The 18,727-nt window shown below is 36.3% G+C and overlaps 1 protein-coding gene and 1 long non-coding RNA gene across 2 annotated transcripts in view; one reads left to right on the top strand and one right to left on the bottom strand.

Moving 5' to 3' along the window:
- Positions 1–13,340: 13,340 nt before the first annotated feature.
- The window catches only part of LOC114253227 (cell adhesion molecule Dscam2), a 48,002-nt gene continuing 42,615 nt past the window's right edge, over positions 13,341–18,727 (bottom strand). The window contains exons 31-34 of the mRNA XM_089734393.1: positions 18,109–18,215; positions 16,347–16,490; positions 15,348–15,419; positions 13,341–13,485 (exon numbers count right to left, since the gene is read on the bottom strand). Of these exons, the coding sequence (XP_089590519.1) occupies positions 13,460–13,485; positions 15,348–15,419; positions 16,347–16,490; positions 18,109–18,215 (349 nt within the window). The 3' untranslated portion in view covers positions 13,341–13,459. The remainder of the gene's footprint in view (positions 13,486–15,347; positions 15,420–16,346; positions 16,491–18,108; positions 18,216–18,727) is intronic.
- LOC149501113 (uncharacterized) overlaps positions 13,761–18,727 on the top strand; it is a 271,222-nt gene continuing 266,255 nt past the window's right edge. Inside the window, exon 1 of the long non-coding RNA XR_016324511.1 lies at positions 13,761–13,897. This is a non-coding gene — a long non-coding RNA (uncharacterized LOC149501113). The remainder of the gene's footprint in view (positions 13,898–18,727) is intronic.

Here is an 18,727-nt window from a genome sequence, read left to right as displayed (position 1 = left end):
AAGAGTTAAGTTAACTAAGCTAACTTGTAGCAAATATGTGTAGTTTCATATCACCCGAGTTCTTCGACTCATATTTTTTAGTAATGCCTTTTTAATTTTGTCAAACATTCAACACAATGTCCTGTTGTGTCACTCCTAAAAGATTTAATTATCACTCAATTTGCTAAATTTAGCAGCAATCTCAAAATAATCCGGGGCGTTTTGATAAAGCGGTTTCTCGAGATAATCCCAATATGCGTTACCCGCATTAGTACAATATTGACAGAGGGAATCCGGGCCTACAAAGTGCGGCTGTCTGACCGAAAGTGGGGGCCATTAGCCGAGCCTCCCTTAATGGAGGGAAAGTACTCGATTACAATTACGACCTACTGAGTGGAAAGTTGAGCTTTTATGATGTTAGCTTAGAGTTTTATGGGCGACGGAAATGAATTCAATTCTCTAGATAGCTTTAGAGTCTCACAGCTATCTGTAATTTAAATAAAAACTATGAATTATACTTTACATCATGGTTTCAAATTATGTGATATTGGCATTGCGACGTTTATGGCCTTTTGTAACGTATTATTAGTTTTGACGTGACAACGTCTTATAATTCGATGGAGCCGGCTGCACGCTCGAAAAAACATGACTCATGCGGCATTACCTCACTCGGAGGCGTTCCATTTAAGGCTTGAAGTGCAAGCGAGAGCGCGCAACGAGCGACAAAGAGGCACAATCGGCCTCCGCGTTCGGCAGCATTCGACATCTGTCTCTCTCCTACTTGAGTGAGCGATGCATCCGCATGGACAGCTGCTATACAATAATACATTTACATGTTTTCGTCAAGTATGAAGTTCAGTGAAAAGTGAATGTGGTGTCAATTGTTTATAGCAACGATAATTGCGATAATTGAAAAATGAAACCATTCCATCAGTATTTTCTTATGACGCTGTCACGTTCAACTATCGTCAGTAAACCGACTTTACAGACATCTGATTTTTTTTGTTTGTCACGTAGCCGTCGGGCTCGGGTACGGAATAAGACTCCACATGAATCCTGATGATATACACCCATCTTTCGATATGGCAAACGAGTGAGGTTTGACCGCACTTTTTGATCAATGTTGCTTCTGACCTAGCGGGATATTTGGTGGATACCAGTTGTCGGGGCTGTCTAGGCCAGTTTTGTATTGCCGTCATCGATCGAAAGGCCCGTTGATACGGTGTGCCATGCGTGACCCGCATCTACTTGACTACTTGATATATCCTGCCTAAAGCGTAAATAAAAGTCTGGGCCATTTTCTAAAAATAAAAACAAAATTGTTATTTAAAGGTAACATGAGCTACGTTTGCCAACATTAACGTCACAAAGTAACGAATCCAAACGAACGGCAATAATTTTCCGAATGAAAAGTCCCAAGATTACTATTTCCCTTGAATTCGACGACGTTCTTATTTATTATAAGAATAAGTCTACGACATCTTTTCTCGTCTTTTCTCGATTTGGTCGCGCGGAAAATCGCTAATGAGGACAAATGCTACTGAAAGAGGACTCGGCGAACAAATTTGCCTATTTCGAAGACTTTTGTGAGTTTATTTTTAACCAGGCATTGTACCGTGGATTCTGTCGCTTTCATGGAATTCAGGAATTAATAAATTATTACTGTGTAAAAACACGTAATATTTTTTTTGTTATTATATTTTTATCTTCTTCCACCCTTTTTGACTGTTTTAGAAGCTAAAAAATCCCTTTTGTGGCGCAGACTGAGATACTCAAAGAATAACATCTAAATTTTAAGTTTCTAGAGCTTGATTAAGTTTTAATTAAGTTGATTTTAAGTTTCTAGAGATTGTGCTGTGAGTTTCAGATTGTCAGTCAATCATGATACTATGACTTTCGTAGGTGACTTTGAATAAATGCACCAATTATTCCATTATTCATCTCACGTTAATATTCTCTATAAACTTAATTTATTAAATGCTAATAAAACTGTTTAGTTTAGGTATTCGCAATTATTATTCAATTCGGTTAAACAAACAAACACATAAAAACAAAAGTTGCTTGATGTAGCCGGTTTCAATAGATCTACGAGATATTTAACTTTTCAAAGCAAGGAATTAATGATGCATGACCGGGTGAGCTCTTGAGATAATTTTTTTAAGTAAATTCACAAAAAACCTAGCTACATGAATACCGTCTAACTTGCGATACGCCAATTATTTTTTTCAATTTATATTTCTTTGAAGTTTTGGAGAGCTTCTATTTTATTATATGCCGCTACTATAGTATATAGTTGATATAGTCTATAGAGACTTAACATCAAACGCCGCCACCCACAAGACATAATATCGTAGTTTCAATTTTACTACGCAACGGCTTCTCAAAAATAGGTGGATGTGGGCTTACTCACAAGAAATTCGATCTCATGCCTCAAGTTTTCAGGTCAACGTCAATAAACATGTAGATCTGCGTTACATCATTTTATACTAACGATTCATCGATTGCCAGTCTAAGATAAAAATCTAATTCAAGTATTACAATCATTATAATAATGTTTCATAAAAAAACTCTTCGAATTTTTACGTAAGGGACGTTAATTTTTCTTATTATGTTTTCAATAAAAATGAGAATAGTATTTTCAAACGAACGCGCGACTGTGGCGTGTTTTTAACCAAAGATTAATTAGAACTAATGAAAAATGAAAAAAATGGGACATTGTTTCTTTCATTTTTTCTTGATGATTCCGCCGTGCGGATAATCGCAAAAGGGTTTTAAAGTGGTGCGGATAAAGGAGGCGGTATGGATTAAAAGTAGAGGAGGGGTGGGAGGAACAAGCTCGTTAGTGACAATTTTTCTCAAAGCTCTCCCGGGAGAATTGTCACAATTCCGATTGTGACGAATTACGTTTCGGAACAATGTGCCTCATTTTTTTATTATAAAAAGAATGTTATACCTAAATATTGGGAGGTTTTCATTTATTCATTATTGGGATCGCTATCGAAATTTATCAAAGAGCATCTTTGACATGAAATTTAGGATAGGATATTATCGATTTTGGTTATAGATAAATTTATCAATTAAAACTAAATATAGTGATAATGGAGCGAAAAAATTCATCAGTGGTGTTGATCAATGAGTTTTGCGTGTTGATCTATGAATTCAAACAAAATTTCGCAATTTTCATAAAAAAGGGCACAAAGTTTTTGTTTCACGTATTAATATATAGATATCAGCCTTAAGAAAATCAATAACCGTTTGAAATTTATCGAGAACCTATCTACACATCTATGCAATAAAAAAATCTAAGCATTTGTTTATCTGCCAAACCTTGAATAACATCAAAGTTCATTGGCTCGACGTAGGGCAGCGGTTTAATCTAGGGAACTGATTGTATTAAAAGGTAATTTATTTTAGTTCGCCCGGAAGGCGCGCCATGCTGCTGTTAATTACGAAACTAATTAAAACTGTCGATTCCGTAATTAATCTCTCCTGCTGGGTATCTAATAAAAATGGTCTGCCTTAATATTTTAATTTAAAGGAAATTTGTATGAGAGCTATCTATATACATCTGTAGAGTTCGGTTAGCATTTGTAAGAATAACATATTCAATACTTCCACGGTGAAGGAATAACATCGTGTCATAAAAATCAAACCCGCAAAATTATAATTTGCGTAATCACTGGTGGTAGGACCTCTTGTGAGTCCGCACGGGTAGGTACCACCACCCCGCCTATTTCTGCCGTGAAGCAGTAATGCGTTTCGTATGAAGGATCGGGTAGCCGTTGTAACTATACTGAGACCTTAGAACTTATATCTCAAGGTGGGTGGCGCATTTACATTGTAGATTTCTATGGGCTCCAGTAATCACTTAACACCAGGTGGACTGTGAGCTCGTCCACCCACCTAAGCGATAAAAAAAAAGAATATCATGTTTTCTTCTATGTCTTCGTTTATAGGCTTCTATAATTTCAAGTCAATTTCGACATATGTTCAGACTGTTTATATCTTTCTAACAGATAAGAAAATTAAAGCACAAAGAACTGCTTTCTAATATAAATTGTATTGCGAATTTATGACAGTATCGAGAAAGACTATGTCAATATCTTTTTGCTCTTTTACTTAACACTAGCTTGAAACTTTGAAAGGGACTTGTGAAACTTACGAAGGAAACATATAATTTTGCCGTCACAATGAAAGCAAACAATACGATTGTAAGAGGATTAAAAAAGACTCAAAGTAAAACGTATAAAAGGCGATAAATTGATGGCAAATTGATTGAGAGTAGTCGCGCTGGCAGCGGCGGACTGTGTCGGATCTAATTACGTTTTCATCTCAGGGGCCGACTTGACGGCTCGGTGCTGACGTCTATAAATGCAAACCGCTGAAAACGGATATCACTCTTTTATGTAAATTAACGGTAGGCAATAGCTTAGCTCTGTTATTGGCATTGATGACGTCCATGGGCGACGGTAACCCCTCACCATCAGTTGGGCCATATGTTCGTTTACTTAGAAGGGCAATGAAAAAAAAAAGTATTCTCGTTTTGTGAATTCATTATTGAACCCAAATATAACTAAATTAAATGATTACTTCGCCTCTGATTCTCTGTCTCAGAAGTGTTGATCTTTATATACTCAATATGCTGTAACCAAATTAAAAAGGAATCAAAATGGAGTAAAGCGCATGCGAATTGAGAACCTCCTTTCTTCACATCCTAAGCCGGTTACTAAAAGGGTATTTATTTATTTTTGGAATTAAATTTAAAGAAAGCTAGTTTTAGTGGGTGGTATCCCGGGACACCAGCCACACGACTTGGGCGGCTTGACCGAGACGGCCGACATTCCAGAGACTTCTGGAACTTCTTCTTTACTGGTGGTAGGACCTCTTGTGAGTCCGCGCGGTTAACTACCACCACCCTGCCTATTTCTGCCGTAAAGCAGTAACGCGTTTCGGTTTGAAGGGTGGGGCAGCCATTGTAACTATACTTGAGACCTTTGAACTTATATGTCAAGGTGGGTGGCGCATTTACGTTGTAGATCTATGGGCTCTAGTAACCACTTAATACCAGGTGGGCTGTGAGCTTGTCCACCCATCAAAGAAATAAAATAAAAAACTTCGCTTCGCCTCGAAGGCTCCGTCAGCCGAAGGTTCTTGAGGTGAGTCGCGCGTCTGGTTTACAGTGTAGACATGCATTCTTGGACCTGTGCTCCGCTTCTAACATACCCGGATAGTCCAGTCCCACTTACGCCTTATATGTCCGCGGGACCTCGTAGAAGGTTCGGCCCACGGCCCAGAAAAAAAGATGGATTTAAATTTTTATTATACATCAGAATAGTGCTTGCGCTATATTATACAGTCTACGCACGACAGTCGACGTGCCAGTTATTTCAAGAAATTGACAGCCAAACGTGACCCAGTTTCATTAGCCATAAAACAACAGTTAACAACCATAGAACGTTACTACCTGCTAGTTTCATTGAAAATATACGGCTCTATCTTCGACTAACAATTCACTGGACAATTTTATGAATTTTTTTCGTAAAAGGTTTCAGACAGGTCCAACGGTGAATGTAAATTAGTTGTTTCAAAAATACTTTAGAGAAACGAAGACCTTCAATATCCCAGTGGAATTTTAGAGTTCCAGAGTTCTGTATAAAAGCATATTATTTTCGGGAAATTGTTTCTTGCTGAACGGTCTTTCAGAAAAATGTATTTCCATATAATTTGTAAATTTTATACAGGACGCGTTTACGTAACAAAGATAGGATTACTGTAAGGGGAATTGGAAATTATTAATTTCCCAATATTTTTTTTCTTACCATTTAGACGTATGCCTGAAGTTTTTTAGTTTGGTTTCTGTGGTTTTCAGTAAATGCTTTCGGTATGATAGTAGGGTTTTTAATAAAAACACATATAGAATATCATTATTATCTATGGATATACGACCACGCTTGACTCTTTGTATCAGTGTGACACAGACAAAATCCATTACACCACAAACCGTAGAATCCATGGTGTAGACTATACATTGGTATACTACAGATTATACACAGTTTATTAGAAAGTGAAGGAAGTGGCTTGATTACTTTCGAAGTCGTCGTGGCCTAAAGGTTAAGACGTCCGGTGCATTCGTATGAAGCGATGCACCGGTGTTCGAATCCCGCAGGCGGGTACCAATTTTTCTAATGAAATACGTACTCAATAAATGTTCACGATTGACTTCCACGGTGAAGGAATAACATCGCGTAATAAAAATTAAACCCGCAAAATTATAATTTGCGTAATCACTGGTGGTAGGACCTCTTGGGAGTCCACACGGGTAGGTACCACCACCCTGCCTATTTCCGCCGTGAAGCAGTAATGCGTTTCGGTTCGAAGGGTGGGGTAGCCGTTGTAGCTATACTGAGACCTTAGAACCTATATCTCGAGGTGGGTGGCGCATTTACGTTGTAGATGTCTATGGGTTCCAGTAACCACTTAACATCAGGTGGGCTGTGAGCTCGTCCATCCATCTAAGCAATAAAAAAAAATAAAAACTTGCTACCAATATAATTTATTGAATATGTCTATCGCGATATCAATGTAGGTAATAAACAGCATTTGACATTCTGCCATGTCAATCAATGGCAAAATGTACTGAGCTTGGATTACAATCTTATACTTGTCTAATAACTGTTGTTCGAAAATATTCAGCTTGGTATTAACTTTGAAACAGAATTGCTTATAAAGATTTATTAGCATTTACCTTTTAATGTTATAGGCACGGAAAATTCATTCATTTCACAAAAAGGTGTTTAATATGATAGAGATAATTAATACAGATCTAACAAGAGTTCATTACGGGTATCCTTCGACCTGTGTTAATTAAACGAGACAAAGAAGAAGATTGATTGCACAAAACGTGTTAATTATTCTAGACAGTGTATTTAATGATGTTCTGTCGGCGGGCTTCGTGGATTAGATACAGAATTAGCTTTTTAACTGAAGTGTTATGAATTTCTTCTCTTTTAAACTAAACCTAGGGATATATTAAAATTTGAAAGTGATTTTTTTCATCAAGAAACTCCTTGACTATAGTGAAGGTTGACGATTTACCTGGAGTCACCATAATGACATTTCTAGCTTATTTTCTCTATAATTTGATCTAGTAATAACAGTAGATAGATAAAATTGTTTTTAAATGAAAGACAGAAAATTTAATAATACCATAGAAAGGCTGTCCCGACGTTGACCGCAGAGCATATTAATATATTGCGACAAAAATAGACAGGACCGCGTTACCTTTTTATTGGATTACATTTCTATTTCCTTTATAGGCAGATGAGCGTATGGCTCACCTAACCGAACCTGACCAGTCAATGAGCCAAAGTTACCGACACTCATGGACGTTAGCAGAACTAAACCGCTATTTACATGAGCCAGAACAAATATGTGTAGAAGAATTTGAAAAATCCAATTTCTGGGTACAAGATAAAACATTGTACCTCCCTCTCCTAATCTCATTTAATTTCAGGCTAAAATGTCAAGCAAAGCCGGTTAGCGAAATTTTCAGAACGCTCATCAAATTCCAACGGAGTTTGTTCAACGCGAGCGATACTAATATACCCAACGTAACATAGCACCCGAAGTGATATATTGCTTTAGCGGAAAATTTGCCAGCCATTTAAAATCGAAAGCTTTTTTTTAAATAACGTTTTTAATTTTCCTATCTAATCATTCGTACAAACGATATGATCTATGTTTAGGAGTTTATAGAGTGAAAATATGCAACCAAACAATGTTACCAAATTAACTGAACTATCTAAAAGGTTTTACGCCGGAAAAAAAGGATTAGCTTTTTTTTCTTTGTCAATTCTGAATCATTTGAGTTTGTGTACCAAGAAGATTAATTATTAATATGAAATGTGGTACGAAAGAAAACCGTTTTATTAATTAACTGTTGAATCAAACAATCAAAATAAATATCCTACAAAACTGATAGCGCTTTCGTTGAATTGTCCACGAAACATTGAAATTAATCAAAATAATTAAACCATTAAGCTGATGAAAAACAACTAACGTTCATTGAAAAGACAAAGTTAACGTATTTGCCCGAATCCCTTGGTTCGGGGGTATTTTGCATATCCGAGAGCTGTTTGCGTCCACTCAAAGCGACCGTTTCTAACTTTAATCGCTCACAATACGTTTAGATATACAGAAAGACAATATTTAATATTTATGTAAATAAGAAATGTCGAATTCCTGATAAGGTGACGGTCACAGAACGACTGTACCCGGGATATGTTATCGCATCGACCCAAAAGTTGGACTAGGACCGGCCCGATAATACCTACCTACTTGCAGGGACCGGTTTCCATCAGGCCGGATTTCGGGAATAAAATTTGCATACAAACGTGTTATACGAGTATATGGTAATAAAACCGAACTCGTTTGGAAACTATCTAAGCTCGGAGAAGTGTCGGTCTGTTATGATAAATTGAATAATATTTTTTTTCTTTTCTTTAGAATTGTTGTGATTTCAAACCGGATGCAACGGAAAAAACGACAGGTAAGAGACACAAATACAAAAATGTGTAGGATGAAGCCAGCAAAGAATGAGACAGAAATATACATACTATTTAATACAGCGCCATCTGTGAGATTTTTTAATACTAACGTGTGTATGAAAGCTCTTGTAGTGAATTTTAATTTAGGATTATACGTGAAATTAAAATATCAATTCACAGAGGGCGCTACCTTACAATTATTTACTAATGACAAAATTTTACATATACTTAAGACGTTTAGGATAATTGTATTTTAATTTTGGAAGGTTTCACTTCTACCACGTGTGAATTGCACACATGTTTTTTTTTTTTTTTTCTTTCTATACGCTTCTTTCTATGTATCAGGCTTAAATCTGTAATAAGAACATTTTGAAGAAAAATGCGTGTTTTACAGTTGGATAGCTATTTCCTATATCTGGCCAAAGTCATCACGCATTCCGATTTGCAGTGTGACACATATGTATCTACTAGTGGTAGGACTTCTTGTGAGTCCACGCGGGTAGGTACCACCACCCCGCCTGTTTTTGTCGTGAAGCAGTAATGCGTTTCGGTTTGAAGGGTGGGGAAGCCGTTGTAACTATACTTGAGACCTTAGAGCTTATATCTCAAGGTGGGTGGCGCATTTACGTTGTAGATGTATATGGGCTCCAGTAACCACTTAACACCAAGTGGGCTGTGAGCTCGTTCACCCATCTAAGCAATAAAAAAAAGCTATGTAAAACCATTTGTTATTCAACATTAATAGATTTGTTGTGGTTTCATGAGTGGCTGAAAAGTTTTGACTTCAACCATATGGGGATATAATTATTATTCCAATATGCAACGTTGCCATAAAATAAATAATGGTGGTGAATATAAATAACCATAAGTTCGAGGATTGTTCATTTTTAAGGATATTTTTTACATGAAAAACATTTAAGCCATTTACGTGTAACAATTAAGCTGCTATTCCAGACCAATAACACTAAAACAACCAATAACTAGCATAAGTACTCCGTTTGAAGAGTGCGAGCCATTAAGTAACGTTATTGTGGTCTTGCCATATGCTGCTTGCGAACAACCGGTGTCGGAAGGCGACACAGAATTACAGAAAATAGATACAACTTTATTTTTCCTACCTAATCTGAGAGCCTTGAGAGGCTATATAAGCGTAACCTTAAGCTCACAGGGCTCAAACCCGACGACCTTGCTAACACGAACCCTAGCAAGAGCCGTGCTTCGCAGAATCTACCACCGGATCGGGAACGCGACCCACTGAGAAGATCCGGCGAGAAACTCAGTGGGCTGTGTCTGAGGGTTAACTTACTCGTCGAGCCCTTCGTCGCATGCGACGGGTTCGACGAGAACGATGACTGGTGCTTGAGATACCTAAAAGTACCGTTAGTGGATCATGAGGATCCGAAATGACGTGTTTGGGGCGACGTCGACTGCTTTCCATTCTGTCCGCAGGATCGGAAATGTAGTTACCAGCGGCCACGATGAGAAGGTTCCGTGCCGTGCAGCTTTATAGAAGTGGTAGATACAACAAGGAGATCCGTATTTTTTCGTCTTCCGTTAAAAATCTTTGTATCGAGGGGACTTTTTTCCGTTCAAAACAGTTGCAAGGAAATTCAAAACAATCAAATTTCACAAATTCCACACGAGATATGAATGTATGTATGTTTTTTTTATTGCATAGATGGGTGGCCGAGCTCACAGTTCACCTGGTGTTAAGTGGTTACCAGAGCCCATAGACTTCTACAACGTAAATACTGCCACCCACCTTGAGATATGAGTTCTAAGGTCTCAGTATAGTTAGAACGGCTGTCCCACCCTTTAATCCGACACGCATTACTGCTTCACGGCAGAAATAGGTAGGGTGGTGGTACCTACCCGTGCGCACTCACAAGAGCTACTACTACCAGTATCAGTAGTAGAGTACCTATCACCAGTATGTGGTAAACGTTATGTGTATGAGGTAGGTGTGCTTATTAAACCAGCGGGGTCAATGCAATTTTAATGACATGGCTACAAAATATATTAAACCTTAGAGGTTATATTACAATTTACGGTTTTTACTGATGTTTCCATAAAATGGGGCTTCATATAATTTCACCCTCACGCTCTATCTATTACCTCTAAGTCTAGAATTGGCGGTCTTAATTATTACAGAGAGAGCCCTTTTGCGGATTGAGGTCTGTGGCGAAATAATTTTCGGAGAAACTTCTCCGTATGATATTACTTTTGTGCTCACTATTATTCCACATGGCATTTTGTACGGTGCGGTTTACGTGAATTACTAATCTCTCTGCTGGGAGTAAAATAATGTCTTTACTTAATAATTGTTGCGACATTTAATTGGATAGCTATTTATTATTTTGCGTGGTAAATAGTATCTATGTTTAGGGAAGAGTATATAAAACATTTACCCGTCGAAAAATAATTACCATGAATATATATATATATAAAAATGAATTGCTGTTCGTTAGTCTCGCTAAAACTCGAGAACGGCTGAACCGATTTGACTAATTTTGGTCTTGAATTATTTGTGGAAGTCCAGAGAAGGTTTAAAAGGTAGATAAATATGAAAATGGTCGGAATTAAATAAAAATAACAATTTTGTTTTTCCTTTGTCCCCCGTCGGACGGATTCCTTTTGTTTGTTTTAAGTTTATTTTATACAAAAGTTAGGTCTTTTATTTATCGATTGAGGCACTACGAAGTCTGCCGGGTAAGCTAGTCTTAAATATAAAACATAAGTATAACATCCCTTTTTTTCAATTTATCTCGAGCGAGCGTAAATACTGTTTCCGTTTGTGAAATTACCAATAAATATTTTGTATGGGGCTATTTTATACAGGTTGATTATTTGAGTTCTTTCTGTAAATAGTCGCATACCTGCTTGCTAATGCAATTGAAGCTTTCAGGTCATAATTTAGTCATCACTAATTATTTTTCTTTCACTATGTAACATGTATTGATTTTGATAGTCACGCAACACCGTAAGACTGATCTGATCAAATAAAACCTAATTGTTATATCACATCGCTGAATTTGAATAGTCCGTCGTTCTATGGGCTAGATATCTAGTTCTATATTATCGAGCGATGCGCTACTGTGTCCGTTTCAAATTGTCTGTGGCCGATACAATTTATTTCTTAATACACAAATAGCACGTGTCTACGGATGCCTTATGCGGTGAAAAAACAATGTCATTTAATTTTTATTTAAGCAGTCAAAACAGCTTGATACCATTTCTCCTCTGTGTGTATACTGAATTTCTTGTTTTTCTTCATAATTAACTATTAACTAGTGTTAGTTATGTTATCAGTAAATGTTTGTTGAAAAATTTCAGGTTTTTCATTGTACTTCAAAAACTGAGATATTATAACTCATCTCTCAAGGTGAGTGGCGGCATTTACGTCGTAGATGTCTATGGGCTCCGGTAACTTAATACCAGGTGAGTCGTGAGCTCATCCTTCCAACTAAACAATAAATAAAAATGTGTGTGCGTGTGCACACACGGTAGAAGTAAAACTTATAAAAAATAAAAATAATCAAAGTCAAAGTAGCTCAGCCTCGTTAAAATAGACTGAACCAAAGCCAGTCTTGAAGGGCGGGGCAGCCGTTGTAACTATACTGAGACCTTAGAACTGATATCTCAAGGTGGGTAGCACATTTACGTCGTAGCTGTCAATGGGCTCCAGTAACCACTTAACACCAGGTGGGCTGTAAGCTCGTCCACCCATATAAGCAATAAAAAAAGTATTGTCATCTTAACAAATCAATCGCAATAGATTCGGTGCTTTCTGATTAAGCTACCACCGCCCACAGTAACCCACGACAAGCCTTAGCGCCCTTAGCGGTCAAGCATTAATCTCCGTCAGGGCAGCTAGCTATCTACTTGCATATATTATATTAGGTCTTTGCCTACGAATTTGCCGCTTATTACCCGTATTTTTGTCGTGTCTTTATTGATGAAAACGATACAAATGTACTGAAAATTAAACAGTAATCAATCAAACAAATTATTGAATTGGAAATTTTACTGAGACAAAATAATTTAACTTTTTTTTAACAAATTCATTTGTATAAATTTTATTGCCAGCCATACAACGCTTCAAAAGGTTATAATTTTATTTTAGGTTTAATTTAGGTAAGTAAGAAAGGATAAATAGAATTTCATAGGTAAAATGTATTATGGTTACACTTATCTGAAATCAGGATTAGAATTATACCCATATTTGATGTTCCAAACGGTTTCATTCATTTGTGATCATTTGAAAAAGCTTATACTAGTTAATTGTATCAGGCATTAGCTTTGATTAAACGAGAAACGAAGGATAATCGGATTGCTTTCCGACCGATTCTCTCTGGGCTTCCCCGGACAAAAGCCGGGTATGTAATCTCCTATCAATTAATTATCTTTGTACCAATCCCTATCCCCAAAATTATGATAAAGACTATCATATTTCATTGTTTTAGCGTGCTAGATGTCCCCTAAAAATGTTTATATTTAAATTGTTTTATTAATTACTTAACGTAGAATTTACTTGTGATTTATTTCGTTCTGATAGATAATATAAAGACTGTAATGTGTAGAAAATCACTATAATAATATAACGACAAGATTTTTTTCAATTCTCTTAAATTTTTCTAAGTTTTTTTTTATTATTGCCCGAGTAGGCAGACGAGCATACAGCCCACCTGATGGTAAGTGGTCACCGTCACTCATTGACGTCAGCAATGCCAGGGGCAGAGCTAAGCCACTGCCTACGCTATCATTTTCATCACTTTTACGACTTACAGTAGGGCATTTTAGAATTAAAACTCCATATAATAAATAGACAATATTATTGTACAAATTTTTGTATACATAGTAGTATGTATAATCGAAATACTAATTACAGTGACTAGATAATATATGTTCACTAAAATTTGTTTTTGGTTAGATTTTCAACTTCCAGAATCTTGAGAACAACCTGCAAAAAAAACATTAACTTTTACAAAATACATTCATGGCATGATCTACATATTCAGAGCGTTGTCTTATAGTAATCCAAAATTGGGCCGTTAGTATAAAAGTAATAGTAGTAATCTATGGAATCAACAGGGAATCATTATTAGGGACTCTTATTAGTCTCATTAAAGTCCAAAGTCCATGAATGAAATGACTGTCCAGACTAAAACGAAAAGGCACCGAGAAGGGGTCTCTAGTTCGATTAATTGTATGATATTATGTGTGACAGCCTGGCCTTAACGGCCGTCTGGTGTAGTGGTAAGTGACATGGTCACTACATAAGGGGGTCGCGAGTTCGAATCCCGCCAAGGGAAGATATTTGTATGATAAATATAAATGTATTTTCCAGGGTTATGGATGTATATTAAATATATGTATGTGTATGATAAAAACCTTACATTTATTTCCGTTATCTGGTACCTGTAACACAAGTTCTTTACGAACTTATAACGGGACTAGTTAACGTGGCGTGATTGTTAAAAAAAAATTAAAAACATGGTAATGTGTAGTGTGTAATAGCCTGGCCTATTTTTTAATTAATATTTTTAACTGCCAATATATGCTGACGAAGTATAAAGGTGTTGGAAGGTCGTGATGCTGTCCACGTATACTTGTCTATGATGCACTGCATTTGAATTTGTATTATGTTCTTTTACTTTTGATGTGCGATGTCATTCTGTATTATATTTTCTCATATACAAGTAAACACAATGTTTTCAAGTATTATTTACGTTTTAATTAATTGCTATAGCCGCTAGTCCACCCTATCACTGCTAGTTCAGCTGATAGCGAGTACTGACAGATGTTATTATTATTATAATTTATTTATTTACTACATAAACTCTTAAATCATGACATACTATTTACATATTTAACAAATTGAAAGATTACGTAGATGGCATCAACAATATAAAATTAACCAATGATCCCCACACTAGGCATAGCCTGTATCGTGAGGACCAAAATGCGATTTACTATGTATATAATTGACCTCAAAACGACATCACTGTTATTAATAATTATTACGCTCAAAAACATGCGTTACAAGATTTATGTCAGCATTGCTCGAGGCACAGATAAATTCTCTTCCAGTCATCGTCTGCCCACTGACGTACACTGGTGGACATAGGCCTCCCCAAGGTACGCCACTAAGCTCAGTCGTGCGCAGTCCGCCTCCAGAGGACACCTGCGACCTTCAGCATGTCGTCAATCCACCTCGTCATCTGGTGCGCAGTCGTCTTCGTTTTATGTTTGGAATGAATACGTAAACACGTCGAATTATTCTAACTAGTGGCCCCGCAGTAGTCGAGATTCGACTATAAGTAATTGAAATTATAAGTTTAAACATTATTATGGTTCTATTGTCAAACACTATTATATTTCGATAATATAATCATAGTATTCGCCAAAACTGCACTATAGATCAGTAATATTAAAGACAAACAATATTTAATCTATTCTCAATTTGATCACAGACGTCAAGAACAAAAGTTTGACAATAAATAAATAGTATGCATGCGTGTGTGCGTCAAATACATGGTATGTGGTGTGTGTAATGTTTTCTTTATTGATTTAATGTATCTTTTATGCATTATTTAAAAATTAGCATTGTGCACTTCTTCTCTATATTCTCTATAAGTGTGGAAAATTTCATAGTCTTCCGTCTGCGCAATTTTCGTAAAAAAGGATACAAAGTTTTTGCTTCACGTATTAATATACAGATAATGAACTCACATACGAGACAAAGTGAACTAACTTATCAAAGACGGGAATTTTTTTTTTTGGTAGGGAAAGTGTATGTCATATATAAAGCACAGGTTTTACCGTGATTAGGGCAGTAGTGCCTGCGTCGTCTGCGTCTACGTTGGCCGTCACATGCGTCCACGCAGGTTTCCTCTATTTAAATCAATTAATTCATATTATTCCAGAATCGATATAGATTATTAGTATGTAGTTGTAAATTAAATTAGAGAACCTAGTAATCGTAGAACAATAGGAAATTGTAAAACATAATTAATATTAACTTACAGAATAAGATTACTTTTGGTTTGTCACTTGCCTAAAAATTTAGACTTTTTTTTTGTTCTTTGTCATAAAATCAAAATATCGCACATACAGTGGTGCTATAAAGTCACTTATGTAATTTTTGTTAAATCTGAACTGAGTATGAGAAAATACATTTTTTAATCGTTATTAGTGAGACGAGAGAGATGTGTACTTATAGTGATGAAGTTTAAAGTTGTAGTTTAGAAATTATTTTATTTCTATAGTTTAGCAGAACTATATAAGAATTATTTAATATAATAAGATGTTGAATTTTCCAAGGTTTCTCATGAAAAATTACATAATTGGTATAAGTAACGTTATCGCAGAGTATGTGCTATATAATGATTTAAAGAAAGTGTAATACGACAGTCTTTACGGGTAGGACTATATAAATATTATTCAGGAATGAAAAAGTTTGAACAGTAAAAATGAGCGCCTCAACAAACTTAGTTGTTATCACTTATTTTGTTAATTACGTTCGACTTAACTTTTAGCGATTGGTATTTAGAGTTCGAAAGTGAAATTAACCAAAAAAAATGTAGTTCATCCCGTGCGGACTCGCAAGAGGTCCTACCACCAGTAATTACGCAAATTATAATTTTGTGGATTTGATTTTTATTACACGATGTTATTCCTTCACCGTGGAAGTCAATCGCGGACATTAATTGTTGAGTACGGTATTTCATTAGAAAAAAAAGAAGAAGCTTAGTAGAGATTTTAATAACAGTACGAGTGTTAGGTTAGGTTAGGTTAGGTTAGATTGTTTTCGGTATTTACCGTCGCAGCATGGAGGATGTGGTGGCGCCGCGTCATCATCGTGCCTAGCGAGCGCCCGCAGCTGCAAAGTGTACGCGCGAGACGCACCCGCCGTTGAACCCGGTCCTCCAGCAAACGTTGCATAAGGGCTTATTTCGTACACATCTGTTGTACAAACGCGAATAAAAATTAAATCCATTTTGAACATTCCATTTCCATTTTGCGGTAGGCAGCGGCTTCGCTCTGCCCTTGGCATTGCTGAAGTCCATGGGCGATGGTAATCACTCACCATCAGGCGAGCCGTATGCTCGTCTGTCTACGAGGGCAATAAAAAAAAGAGAACATTAATTGGTTAATTAGGGAAGTACTAGAAATGTTTAAAGCAAAGCACTATGAGTGTTTTTGAAAGTCTTAAATAAATGATTGATGGTAGAGCGTTTTTTAAGCCTTCACGGCTAGATACTACCATAATACTTTGCTGTATACCGTTGAATAATAAAATTGAGAGTTTGACCTAATCGTGACAATGACTATACATTCCGAATTCACTCATTTTCGAAAAAAAATTTAAGAATCTTAATAAGCTTGTTCAAAAAATGACACACTATAATAATATCGTTCATAATTTCGTAACATCAAGTTTGATAATTTAAAGCAAAAAGTGTTGACACTTAACAATATTACAACTACAGTAGTATAACATAGCAATTGACTTAAGATCAAAGATTTCGATTCTTCCGGGAGAAAAACTCCGAGGGCCGCTAAAAGCTTTTCACGATATTTCCAACGAAAAATTTATTCCCATCATCCCAAAATTATTTTAAGCGAATCTTTTTGTTCATTTTTCACATAACACGGTTATTTTTATTTGTAATTTGCATTTTAACAGGCAAATTCGAAATGCTCAGTACATTTTACTTCACCATTTAGACATCAATTTTCTGTTTTGTTTCCATAATAGCAATTGATGAACAAACTTTAATGTTAAGAAGTAAAAAACGAAAAAAAAAATTACCTACGTCTACAAGAAAGAATTATTTAAAACAAAAGAGAAAATGATACAATGAATTTAAATCTCTATTTTTCAGTTACTGTGGTCGAATTTCCCACCATTGAACGCCATTAATACATATTTAACTAGGGATAATTGTTTGTAAGACTTGACTTGCTTTCGGTGCATTGAAAGTGTTTTCTATTTTTTTAAACATTAGACGATCCAAGACTCTGTTTATTGGTTTGTGTACGAGGTCGAATTTATGTAAAAGTAGATACATTTATAATGCAACTAGCTTTTGCCCGCGACTTCGTCCGCGTGGAATAGTTACTTTGGCATAACGCAAAATTTTACCCGCCTCTTCATTTACGTAGAAAGTGACAATATTTTTGAATAATAGAATGTGAAAAATTTATTTAAGGTACCAAAATCACGCTTTTTAACTGACTTCAAAAGGGACTCTCATACATTAGACAGATACAGATACAGAAAAGACTCTCATCCATTACTTGAGCGAAACTTTAACCGTTTCCGCAGCGAACGCAGTGGAAGTTCTCAAAAGGGATTAAAACACCGATTCTGAAACATTCTTTATTGGTGCTCCGCTTGCATTAGTCTCAGCGTGATGTTACATAGCCTATATTTAGCCTTCCCCGACAAATGGGCTATCTAACACTGAAAGAATTTTTCAAATCGGACCAGTAGTTCCTGAGATTAGCGCGTTCAAACAAACTCTTCAGCTTTATAATGTTAGTATACATACTATAGAGGAGAAAATGTTTTCATTACCTGGTGGATCGGGGGGTAGCTTTGGCGCTTGATGTGGTGTCCCTTTGTATGTACCGCAGTTCGGCTTCTCAGCGCTTGTGGATACCCTCGCGGCCGCACCATCCGACCTTTCAAATCATTTTACGTTCTTATAAGCTCTCAACTTACAAATGCGGCGTATTTTTTTAGTGAAATCACTACCATATAATTCTGAGAGAATAAATAATCCCTATTGACTTTATTATAGAAATTGTATTTTCAAATATTTTTTTATTATTGCTTAATTGGGTGGACGAGCTCACAGCCCACCTGGTGTTTAGTGGTAACTAGAGCTCATAGACATCTACGACGTGAATTCCGCCACCCATTTTGAGATATGAGTTCTAAGATCTCAGTATAGTTACAACGGCTGCCCCACCCTTCAAACGGAAACGCATTATCGCTTCACGACAGAAATAGGTAGGGTGGTGGTACCTACCCGTGCGGACTTACAAGAGGTCCTATCACCATTAACAAAAATCCACAATACAAATATCATAATAGACTTTCTTGAAATTAAGTACACCAAAGTAACGATAATGTATAGAATAAGTAAACGGGCGTACTTATCAACCTTTGGTTGGTTTTGGAAATTGGAGAA

The sequence above is a fragment of the Bombyx mandarina genome, chromosome 17, assembly GCF_030267445.1.
Source record: "Bombyx mandarina strain Sakado chromosome 17, ASM3026744v2".
Lineage (NCBI taxonomy): Eukaryota > Metazoa > Arthropoda > Insecta > Lepidoptera > Bombycidae > Bombyx > Bombyx mandarina.
Note: the sequence above shows the minus strand (reverse complement) of the source record. Positions and strands in the feature narration are given on the sequence as shown.